The sequence below is a fragment of the Mobula birostris genome, chromosome 5 (assembly GCF_030028105.1).
Source record: "Mobula birostris isolate sMobBir1 chromosome 5, sMobBir1.hap1, whole genome shotgun sequence".
In the NCBI taxonomy this organism is placed as follows: domain Eukaryota; kingdom Metazoa; phylum Chordata; class Chondrichthyes; order Myliobatiformes; family Myliobatidae; genus Mobula; species Mobula birostris.
The window spans coordinates 169,132,030-169,144,682 of record NC_092374.1 but is presented as its reverse complement, the minus strand read 5'-3'; the positions used below and the strand labels follow the sequence as shown (position 1 = coordinate 169,144,682).

General features: G+C 44.2%; 1 protein-coding gene across 7 annotated transcripts in view; it reads left to right on the top strand.

The window, feature by feature from the left end:
* LOC140198021 (dedicator of cytokinesis protein 9-like) overlaps positions 1-12,653 on the top strand; it is a 352,664-nt gene that overhangs the window by 281,396 nt on the left and 58,615 nt on the right. For 2 of the 7 annotated variants that reach the window (XM_072258835.1, XM_072258832.1), the window contains exons 35-38: positions 865-973; positions 2,578-2,644; positions 4,019-4,066; positions 10,866-10,909. In XM_072258835.1, coding sequence (XP_072114936.1) covers positions 865-973; positions 2,578-2,644; positions 4,019-4,066; positions 10,866-10,909 — 268 coding nt within the window. Of the gene's footprint in view, positions 1-864; positions 974-2,577; positions 2,645-4,018; positions 4,067-7,612; positions 7,756-10,865; positions 10,910-12,653 lie in introns of all 7 variants that reach the window. The other 5 variants (XM_072258830.1, XM_072258833.1, XM_072258831.1 and 2 more) reach the window with 3 other exon arrangements.

The window sequence follows — 12,653 nt, the reverse complement described above, 5'->3', positions numbered from 1 at the left end:
ACCTCTTTTTGAGGCTCAAACTGAGGAATCCCTTTCCTAAACATAGAACATAGAGTAGTACAGCACAATACAGGCCCTTCGGCCCACAATGTTGTGCTGACCCTCAAACCGTGCCTCCCATATAACCCCCCACCTTAAATTCCTCCATATACCTGTGCTAAAGCTGTCCCTCCCTTCCTCCTGTCCAAACTAGTTCCCCCAACTAAGCCCCCATGGTGACTCATCTGGTATTTTATCGAACCCCTCATCCCTGCACACTTTTTAGTTAATTCACAAGAAGTGGATGTTGCTGGCAATGTCGACACTTACTCCCAGTTCATAATTGTTCCCAGGTCAAGCAGTGGTGGAGTAGAGTAGTTAAGTATTATCTAGCCTGGCGGGTCTGGAGTCACGTCGAGATCAGGTGGGTAAGGATGACAGATTTCTTTCCTGTGATTGATCAGCAATTGACAGGTTCTTGGTTCTTAAGGAGATTAAGGGTTACAGGGACAAGGCAGGAGAATGGGGTTGCTGCTTTATTGAATGCTGGAGAAGATTCAATGGGGTGAAAGGCCCAGTTGCTCCTGACTTATGGTCTGAGTTGAGTTTTTGCAAGTCTGATAGGCAGGAGATAAATGAAGTTAATTTTGCTTGTGTCATCATACAACAACGTACTGATTATTGCATGGCTTGGTGGTTCTACCAATGTTGTATGAAGGTGTGGGTTGATCCTTCTATTCATTGAAGACGAATCTGTTCAGCAGCTCACCACAGCCAGCGAGGTGTTAAAACAGCCTCCTGTTTGAGAAGTGACGCTTGCTTTGAAAATTGCTCTGCCCTTTGCCAACGGGAACGAATTTTCACCAGTGTATCCATCTCTCTCAGAGCCACGGTTGTGTCGGGAGCTGCATTGTGCGCTGTGACAAGCTGGAGCAGGCGGAGATCAGGAGTCTGCTCATGTGCTTCCTGCACGTGTTGAAGAGCATGTCTGAGGGTAAGCCGCCAGCACCCGAAACCCACCCAAGCACCCAGCACCCAGCAGCGGACAAGTGCCTCCTTTCCCTTGTTGCTATGAGAACTAGGATGGGTGGAATGACTGAGGGGATTTTTGCTAGAGTTGTATAGCTCTGGAACAGGCCTTTCAGACCAACTGGCCCAAGATGATTTAGATCTCCCACCTAAGCTCGTTCTCTTTGGCCCATAACATTCCAAACATTCCCAATCCATGGACCTGTCTAGCTGCCTCTTTGAAGTTGTTATTGTAGCTGCCTCAGCTCATCCCACATTGAGACCACCCTTTGTGTGGAAAAAGTTCTGCATCATCTCAGCAAGGAGTCAGTAATCCATTGGAAACCAGTCCAGCCTGTCTGAAGTGGCCAACCCTGGGTGTGGCATTGAATGGTCGGCCCTGGAATGCAGTGGAGTTCAGCCAGCACGACGGTCGGACTGAAAGGGTTAATGGAGAAGGTCCCTAGTTTGCATTAGTGAGCAGATTTACAGGTGCCCCTCATGAAATGCCCACTGGGTGTCTGTAGTTCTCAGTGCACAGTGAAGTAATTGCATTGGGTAAAGGAGATCCAGAGGCAGTAGGAAGCTGTTGTTGAACCACTTCAGGAACACGGTAAGTAGCTCTGGGCACCTCTCCTCTGAGATGACATAATGGGCTTGGAGAGAAGGAAGCAGAGACTTTCCGATGCGGTGTCCGGATTCTCCGGATTTACACCACTAGAATGGATTAAACAAATTTACCTTTCTCTTCCCCGAAAATCAACCAGTCAGAGGAGGAAGAGGCAGCACAGCAGTGCAGCTGGTCGAGCCACGGCCTCACTGGTGTCCGAGACCCAGGTTCGATCCCGACCTCGGGTGTTGTCTGGCTGAAGTTTGCACATTCTCCCTCTGATCAACTGGGTTCTCCCAGATGCTCCGGTTTCCCTCCACAGTCCAAAGACGTACCAGTTGGTAGGTTAATTGGTCATTGTAAGTTGTCCTGTGACCAGGCTAGGGTTAAACTGGGGGTTGCTGGCCGGTAGAGCCTGTTATGCGCTGCCTCAGTAGATAAATAAATACATTTTCGATGGCAAAATCATTTTATATCACAACAATTGTAGAGTTAAGCCTTCATTATAAGTAATTAAAACTATATCTTAAGGAAAAGTGGACATTAGGAGTTAGCGGTATAAAAGATGAGGCATGATATTTTTCAAATGGTAGGACAGAATCAAGGGGCTGAATGGCCTACCTCTGGTTCTACTGTAGCTTTTACATTCCTTTCTCCTCCTTCTGAGGCAGTTTGGCTGGAGGATGATTTGTTTCTCTGCTCCTTTTCTGTGGGCCACTGCGAATCCTTCCACTGACATCGATGGAGCAGGCTGCAGGGGAAGGGCGGGTGGGTGGTATGTGAGGTGGTCTACTCCCCTGATGTTACGCTTGGATCCTCTGTACCCTCAGAAAATGGCTTTGAGATGTGAAGTGCCATCCCAAATGCTCTACCACCTCAAGCAGTCATGGGCTAGAAGTCACCTGGAATTAGTGGAGGTTTTGAATCTTATTCTTACAATGGTTGAGGGAATAATGCATAATTACATATTTATTTTATAGATGCATTGATTACTTACTGGAACAAAGCTTCTAGCCCAGAGACGATGGACTTCTTCACCATCTTAGAGTGAGTGTATTTGAGCACTGGATCCTTGCGGTAATGGAGAATCATGTTGTTCCAAAGACTGTTCAAAGTAAATTTATTATCAAAGTACATATATGTCACCATATACCACCCTGAGATCCATTATTCTTGCGGGGGTTCACAGTAAATCCAAGAAACACAATAGAATCACTGAAAGACTGCACACAGGACTGGCGAATAACCACTGTGTAAAAGGCAACAAATTCTGCAAATACAAAAGAAAATAACAATAAATAATAAATAAGTCTTGAGAACATGAGATGAAGACTCCTCGAAAGTGAGTCCGTGAGCTGTGGGAACAGTTCAGTGATACAGCGAACGAAGTTATCCACTCGGGAACAAGAGCCTGTTGGTTGAGGGGTGATAACTATTCCTGAACCTGGTAGTGTGGGTCCTGAGGCTCCTTTACCACCTTCCTGATAGCAGCGGTGAGAAGAGAGCGTGGCCTGGGTGGCGGGGGTCCCCGATGAAGGATCGGTCCGTTGTGCCTGTGCTAACTGAAATAGCTGCACAATTTGTTCCACGTCCATAATCTTTCTTGCAATGTGGGTAAGAGTCTGCAGATATGTCAGGCTTATTGCAGTAAGAGTCTGCAGATATGTCAGACTTATATGACGTGAAATTTGTTGCTAAGGGCATGAAGTTACTATAAATTACAGCCATAAATAAGAAGTGCAATGAAAGGAATGATGGACTGTTTAAAAACATGGCATGACAGAGGGGAAGAAGCTGTTCCCGAACTGCTGAATGTGAGTTTTCAGGTTCTTGTACCACCTTCCCGATGGTAGTAACAAGGGGGGTGGGGGGGGGGTCATGTCCCAAATAGGCAGGGTCATTACTGATGGATCCTGCCTTCTTGAGGTGCTGCCCCTTGAAGGTGTCCTCAGAGGGTTTTTTGGGTCAGTTTAAGAACCCAGTGGCAGTGGGAAAGGTGCTGCTGTTGAACCTGCATGTGTGGGTCTTCAGGCTTCTGTACCTCCTGCCTGACAGCAGCATGGAGAAGAGGTCATGGATGGTGGGGGTCCCTGTCGATGGATACCCCCTTCCTGAGACATCAGCTCGTGTAGGTGTAAAGTCTGTCCGTAATCCCCCTGTGGAATCTGTTTTCACTGCCTCTCCATTCAACCAAATCCAGATCATACTCGGTCAGTGAAAGACAGTTTCCTTATCTCACCTCTGATTTATTAAGGAAAAATATATTTATTATGTGTATAGTTGGGAAGCACATTTCTTTGTTGTTTACAAGGTGCTGTCCAGTCTTTGGTGTTGTTGATGAATCATTATCTATGTGGCCTCCGGAGCTATTGTACGTATTCAATAATGCAATGCTGAATATTAAATCTTCCTTTTCAACAGAGTCTGTCTTCACCAGTTCCGTTACATGGGGAAACGATACATTGCAAGGTACTGGTCCTGAATCTGTTCATTGCTCAGGAACGCTGGTGTGTGTTTCTTTTCAGATATTAGATGAGAGAAGAGAGAAAATGTTGCTTTTCTATAGGACCATCTAAAGCAGGGGTGCCCAAACTGGGGTCTGCGGACCCCTTGCTTGATGGTATTGGTCCATGGCATAAAAAAGGTGGGGAACCCCTTTCTAAACCAAAAAACTCCCCACAAGAATGCTTCACAGTCGGTTAAGTACCTTTGAAGAAGTCTGAAAAAGCTCTGGGCTGCACAGTGAGATCTCTCAAACAGTAATGCAATAATTGCTGCCATGGGTTTATTGCAATCACATGTACCGAGATACAGGAAGCTTTCCCTTTGCCTGTTATCCATGCTGACTATTCCATACATAAATACACTGAGGGTGTACAAAGTGAAAAACAACAGGTGAACGTGGAATACCCCATCACTATTACAGCGAATGTGCAGTGCAGTTAAACAAATAAAGTGCAAGAGTCTTGCCAAGGTAGATTTTAGAATCAAGAGTTCATCTCTATCATAGAAGAGGTCAGTTCCAGATTCTCATAACAGCGGGATAGAAGCTGTTCTTGAGCATGGTGGTACATGTTCTCAAACTATTCTATCTTCTGACAATGGAATGGGGGGTGGGGGGGAAGAGAAGGAAGAGAGATTGAGGAATCAGAAAGACTATAAGACATAGGAACAAAATATTTGGTCATTCAGCCCATCGAGTCTGCTCTGCCATTCAGTCATGGCTGATTCATTTACCCTCTCAACCCCATTCACCTGCCTTTGCCCCATAACCTTTGACACCCTTACAAATCAAGAACCTATCAACCTCTGCTTTAAGTATACCCAATGACTTGGCCTCCACAACTGATTGGCAACAAATTCCATAGATTCACCGCTCTCTGGCTAAGGGAATTCCTCCTCAGTCTCTGTTGTAAAGAGACAACCTTCTATTCAGGAGGCTGTGCCTCCTAGTCCTAGACGCCTACATTATTGGAAACATCCTTTCCATGTCCACTCTGTCTTGGTCCTTCAAAAACTAAGCAAAGTTTTAATGCTGGGAACCAGCAGGGTTATTCTTATAAACGTAATGATTCTCCCTGTGCAATAGCTGGCATCAGCTTTAATAACATTAATAATCACTGCCTCCGTGGCCAGTAGGTATCAGTTGTTGTTTCCTATGGCAGATGTTATTCTCTTCACACTTGTAATTGCTTTTTGTCAAGCTACTCCTCCAGCTCGTGGTCACGTCGATGTACCACGGCAGAGCTGTCTGGGATCTTGGTGAGAGGGCATGTTTGGACCAGGTGGAGAACGTCCTGGGTTGGGGCACCACAGGGGCAAGCTGGGGTTAGCTGTCGGTAAGAATAGTGAAGCCCCTGTCACATCGAGAAGTAGGGTTGAGATTTTGCCAGTTGTTTTCGTCAGCTCTACTTCAGTGCTGCTTGAGATAACCTGGTCAATTAGTGCAAATCAAAAGATAACTTTTCCCAAAACCAGTCCTAACCCACCCTGGGTCAGACTCACGAGGGAGATAATTCTCCTTCAACCACAGCTCAAAGAGGTTCCTTTGATACTGGTAAACACGTTTTAAATACTGTTATATATTCGAGGTTCTTAAATCTATGCCACATGACCAGGGTAATATTTATCCCCCAGGCAAAGGGCTGTAAAGCAGACAATCTGATCACGGCCATGGTACTTTGTGGGATCTTGCTGTGCAGAGATCAGCTACTGTATTTCCTACACTAATCTGGTTAAACTGTTACTGATTTTTTTTAATGAATCTCCAGTCTCCAATATTACCAAGAATTATTTAGAATGAAAATAAATTAGTCCATTTTGTCCCAGTACCCACTACAAGTTGCTGAAGACCTTGCACATTCGGGTAACACAAATATATTTTGTCTGGGTCTTAACTGAGAACCGAGCTGGTGTAAAGTCAGTTTGACAGCTGACGAGTCCCTAGATGAGTCACAACTGCTAACTCTGTTCCCAGTGAATCCTGAAATAAATGGTAAAGATTCCACTTCGGTTAAGCAGAACGAGAGAGCACTGCGGCACAGAAAAAGGCTCTTTGGCCCATCTAGTCTGTGCAGACCGGTTTTTCTGTTTCATCCCATTTACCCATACCAGGACTATAACCCACCATTCTGCTCTCCCTAAACACACAGTTGCTCATTAATGTGTGGTAAATATTTTTTTTACAGGACACTATCAATTTGCCTGAAAATTTTTTTTTTCCCCAAATACTGGAGTGATTCTCTGATAGTGAAGCTTTACTTCTGAAACTAATGTTAATTTTATGAAGCTTTTTTGACTTATTCTTCTGGTCGGATTGGTCGTATTTTCTAGTATTTCTATACGAACTAACCTGGTCTGGTCTCTGTGATAATGAACTCTGGGTGGTGGTATGATGCAGTGAATTCACCAGTTACTCCTAACACACATTCTACCTTCTCTTTCCATTTCACACCTGCACGATGGCAAAAGCTAAACTCAAAACAGTAAATATGTATGGCTCCTTCCCTTCTTGGGTAAGATCTGACTTCATGTTGCTCTGCATGTTATATGCTCCCCGTTGCTTCTGTGTGTGTTGTTTGTACCATAGGGTGTTCTGCTGGCTTGGGGACTTCTGTAACAGGTGAAAACAATTGCAGCAGTCCCTTTACACTTAGTGGCCACTTTATTGGATACACCTGCGAATACATAATGCAAATACTGAATCAGCTAATCATGTGGCAGCAGCTCAATGCAATTCAAAGCATGCAGATACGGTCAAGAGGTTCAGCTGTGGTTCAGACCAAACATCAGCAACCTGATCGAAGTGACTTTGATGATGGAATGATTAGTTTGTGCCAGACGGGTTTGAGTATCTCAGAAACTGCAGATCTCTCGGGATTTTCGCCTACAATAGTCTCTAGAGTTTTTACAGAGAATGGTGCTAGAAACCAAAAAAAAACATCCAATGAGCTGCAGTTCTGCAGGCAAAAGTGCCTTGAAAATGACAGAGGTAAGAGGAGAATGGAGGGACTGGTTCAAGCTTGGCAGGAAGGCAAGAGTAACTCAACTAACTATGTCGAGCCTTGAAGTGGATGGGCGACAACAGAGGGTCACGCTGTGTTCCAGTCCTGTCCCTAAGAAAGTGGTCACTAACTGTATTGTGCTTGGCTATTGCTGTTGAATTTCTGGCCTTTAACCACTAGATAACAGTGTCCTCACTCACACTCACTTGTAATTATTAGAGCTTTACATTGTCTTGTGCACCTGAATGAAGTTGAGCATTCAATTTCCAATTGTTGTTCCGATTGCTTCTAAATTCTGAGAACCAAAAATTCCTTAGGCTTGGAAAATTGACTGGTGACGATACCTCCATTTTAAATGGTCGCAATTGAGGCCAAGTGCAGTTAATATAGGAAAAGTAGACTAACCAGTTCAGTGACATGCCGTAAAGTAAGACTGCTTCACTAACACCTCGGCTTTTGCGGCATTGTGCTGACATTAACCTTTGCTCTGTCCCATTTCCCCATCTTGCAGGAACCAAGAGGGGTTAGGACCCATGAGTATTGCACATGAGAAAAGAGCTCAAACGTTGCCTGTTTCTCGCAATAGAGCAGGAATGATGCATGCCAGATTGCAGCAGCTGAGCAGCCTGGATAACTCATACACTTTTAACCACAGTAAGTCACCTGGCATCTAGGGACGGTCAAGGGTATCAGTGCAACACCTCCTTTGTACAGACGTAGCACACCACCCCCAGAGCATGGTTGTGGACCACCACATTTCCCATTGGTTGAAACAAAGTATGTCAACGAAAATCAATTGGGGATGGAGCAGATTTGGAACATTTTGCAGATGCAACTCATAACCGTTGATGGTCCAGAAGTGTCGTTTATATCATCCGATAAGAATGTATTGTGGAACTTCTTTTTTCAATTTCTCTGGGGACGGATACTGTAGTTAAAGGAGTTACTACCATTACTGAGCTAACATTAGTATTTATTAACATGCCCAAGTACAGTTATTGATGAAGCAGGAATGAATTTTCTGTTGCTAAACTCCCTATTATTTCTCAAACAAATCTGTCCGACTCAGAGTGAACCCATCTGGTCCATGTTGCTTCCTCAGGGAGCAATCCTCAGCTGCCCACCCGTCCTTATTTCCCTGTGACCCAGCTACTTATTCTCTCACGCACACACTCATCCACTCCCAGTTTATTCAGTCTGCACTTCCTCACACACTGAAGGTAACCAATTAACCTCCGACAGCACATCCTTTGATGCAGGAAGAACACAGAGCACCCAGGGGAGATCCACATGGTCAGCAGGAGGTTGATCAAACTCCGCATGAACAGCACGGAGGTCAGGATGAAACTTGGTTATATATATAGCGAGCTATTCAGTCCATTGCTGACTTGTCGGCTCCTTGAAAGATCCGTCTAGTTGGAACCGCACCCCCCTGTACGGTACCCTACAACTCCTGCTGGTTTTCACTTTTCCGGTTATTTCTTTGACAGAATCTGCTTCGTGATCCAACTTCACGTTACAAACCACAACAATGTGCTGAAAGAGCAATTTATCACAATTTCCCCTCTTCCCCCGGCGATAAAAAGGAGGAGCAGAATTAGGCCATTGAGTCTGCTCCACTCTCACCGTATCCCTTGATGTTCCAATCACTCAGGAATCTATCATCTGTTTTAAATATACCCTTGGACTTGGCCTCCACTGCAGTCTGTGGCTGAGTATTCCACGGATTTACCACTCTTCGGCTAAAAAAATTCCTTCTTACCTCTGTTCTAAAAGGTCGCCCCTCAATTTTGAGGCTGTGCCCTGTAGTTCTGGATACTCGCGCCAGAGGAAACATCCTCTCCACATCCACCTTATCTAGACCTTTCAACATTCGGTAGGTCTCAATGAGATCTCCATGCATTCTTCTAAATTTCAGTGAATACAGGCCCAAAGCTACCAAATGCTCCTCATATGTAAACCCCTTAATTCCTGGAATTATCCTCGTGAACCTCCTTTGGATTCTCTCCAATGACAATACATCCTGACTAATGTCTTAGAAAGCTTCATCAATATCTCCTTGGTTTTATATTCTATTCTTCTTGAAATAAATGCCAACATTGCATTTACCTTCTTTACAGCAGACTCAACCTGTAAATTAACCTTCTGGGAGTTTTGCACAAGGACTCCTAAGTCCCTTTGCACCTCTAAATTTTCTCCCCGTTTAGATAATAGCCTGCACTACTAGTCTGCCAATCCACATTGTGACCTCTGGGCACCCACTCTCCTGCCCCTAAATGTGGTTCATTGTGATCCATCATTAAACTGTTTGTTCTTAACAAAGACAAACTTCACATGGGTTAATGCTGGAACATTTTACTTACAATTGCGAGCAGCTCACCAACGTCTCTTACAGTCCTGGAGTGACCCACCCACATTGCCCACTGGGAACTGTAGTTCTTTATTATGTACACTCATAATAACACATCTTCCCCATTGAAAGGAGAGCAAAGGCAATACTATGTCCTCATAGACCTGCAAGGAACAATAATCCTTTCCAACAAAGATACCTGCATTAACTTCAATTGTAATGAACAAGCACAGTCCTTCATTCACTCATCAACCTACAGTCAGTCTCTGATGTGGTTTGATGGTCCTTTTTGGTCTGCTAGTTGTTTCCAAAGGCATCTTGCTTTTATTTGCTGTGTTAATATTAGTGTCTTTCTGAGAACTCTGATCAACTGGTTCTGGACTAGTTCATGCAACTCAGCCAGGTTTCGAGATTAAACATCTGGACCACATTGGGATTAATTCCCTTTATTTGAATTCATATCGAGAACTCTTATTAAAAACTGATAAGTCCTTAATTATTTTAATGTCATAAACAGTCTTTCACTGCATAATCTCACCAGTTGCTTAGGATACTGATAGGAACTAAAGTCTCATTTTACATTTGGTGTAGTTTGCTTTTTGGTCAATAGTGTTCACTGTAATAGGCTTTAAAAATACAGGCAAATGCAACAATCTTTAATTTCTATAATAATTTACATCTACGTCGGCAAATGACTGCACTAATCCCCGCAGGTTCAAAGTTTCCCATTGCTGCTTACCCTTCGATTCACCCAGTCTGCTGCCCCGTTAACGTGACCATACCACTGACCATCACTGACATACTAACGTAATTGATTAGTGGTCTGTGTATAACTCAATAACTGCATTTTGAAAGACGCATTCCAAAGTACATGCTGGCATTGTAAGAATACCTCACCAACACAGAGTGCACCAGGTGTACAAAAATAACTGCAGATCAAGTCTGATTAACAAGATGATATATTGGTTATGTGTGTCCCTAGAACAATACGCCCTGAGCTCTCAGCATAAACAGATTACTGTGTGTCAGGGTTCATACCATCCTTATTGTTTACCTGTGTGTGTGTGTGTGTGTGTATGTGTGTGTGTGTGTTCCTAACTTTTTATAACTCTTCGTGGACCAAGGAAATGTTTGCAATTCTGCGAAATGTTGATCTGTTGAATTAAATGTCACCAAAATAATTTAAGATCTACTTCTTTAAACTGGGGAGGGGGGGAGAGACTCTTCACAATGAATGTGTAAAATATATGTATATATTTGGCTCCTGGAGCATATGATGAGGCAAGATTTGGTAATGTTAAATATTTGTCCTGTTGTACTCCTGTTAAAAGCCAATAGGAATGTGGGTCCATGTTAAGACTGTGTTACTGGTGACGGTATCCTTGTAATAAAATGACCTTATCTCTGTTTCCAGTGTAAGAAAGGTTTCCAGTGTTCTTGGGATTTCTGTAGACAATGGTAAGACTCAGCAAGGTTACATTTGTTGGTTTGTTGTTGCTACGGCTCTGATCCCAGAGGGACGGAGATTCCCAAACAGTTGTATCCTCGCAGCCTGTCCCTTCAGATGTGTGTCCTGTATCTGCACAGCTGTCTCTGAGGGAAGGGTTATTTCTGTTTCTCAGTCAGCGACACTACTGCTGGCGGACTAGAGCGCATCACCTCTTTTGGTTTAGGTCTGCACCATTTCACGCTTCCGACTCTCAACCCAGATCAGAGGTATAGTTTGAGCTCCGCCCTTAACTGACTGCATTATCGTCCCAGTATCCCTTAAAATCCCGGCCGGAGATCTGGGGGGAGTAACCCCTGATAATTAGTGTGGAGGGTGAGGGAAGTCCCTTCTTGCTCTGAGTTACACTCAATGCAAGATGGACTGGAATTGATCATGGGGCACACAGTGTTTTAGACAGGATCAATAGATCACCAGGCCCTGGAGGAGATAGCATTGAAGCTCTCTGAGGCATCAAAAGCCAGAAGAAAAACTGGAATTTATATATCCCTTCTGCATTTCTGAAGTGTAGGCACCATTGCCAAGTGTGGGAAATCCTTCCTTGATTTCAGAATTGCAGTTGAGTTTTGTTATGGTATGAAAACTTTAGAGGGAGCAGCAGGATATTAAAAGGTCACTTTCCGCTCACCCTGGTCCCTTGGTATTTGTGCCTAGTTCAGTTCTGTAGGTTCTGAGGTGACTGAGTCCCATTTGGGACCTGCGCACTCTACCACAGGTTGGGAATGGGTGCGATGTTGTACTCCTCTTGTCGTTTGTATGTGGTTGCCTACAGGGAGTCTGAAGCAGGGCTTCCCAACCATTTTATTCCATGGAGCCTTACCATTAATGTCTGTGGGCCCCAGGTTGGGAACCCCTGGTCTAAAGGGACTGTGCCTTCCCAGATACTGCTCTCAGGTCAACGATTTCCATGCATTGGTGGAGAAATTGATCATTGTGGAGGACGAATATTTTGCTCCCTCCTAATCACTGCCAGAATTCAGGGCACGCATCATTGCTTTGATGTCACGTGTATACATCAGAGCAGGAGACAACCTGGGCACCACGCAGAGCAGTGAGAATACCAATGAGCTGATAGTGTTTGCAAGGAAGGAGCTTTGGGAGAGTTATAGACTTGACCAGAGGGTCACACCACCTCCAAGAGAAGTAGCACGAGGTACCCCCACTGGCTGTTGGAGAGTCAAGTCCAATACCTTCGCTTCTCAGTTTGAGATGATTATGGGCAAACATCAACGGGTATCTTGTTAAAATATGCATCTTCTGGGACAATTAAAGAAACTGAGAGGAGGAAATTTACTCTTGGTGGCTGGCAGTATTGGGTGACTCTACATTGTACCCAATGTCCAAAATCCAGGTCAGTCAGCTTCAAGGAAACCAAATTTTGAATATGGAATACAACAAATAGCCTTTTCTGCATTGTCTTAACCAAAGGCAAATTTCATTCCTTATTTAAACTGTTTGAGTTTCACATTTATTATAGTCTAAATTGGGATTTACTTCTACTACTGAGGGGTAGGGGAGTGGTTTGTGGGAATGTTCATAGTAAAATGTAAATCAGCGTTAGTCGCTCAATGTTCCAGTTATGTGAACCTTCTGATCTCTATATTTCTTCCTAAATCACAGGAGTTATTGGGTCCTGCACACTTTGTCGGGTAAGTGTGCAGACCCACTAATCTCTGTAAGGGTGGTCGTGGTAAT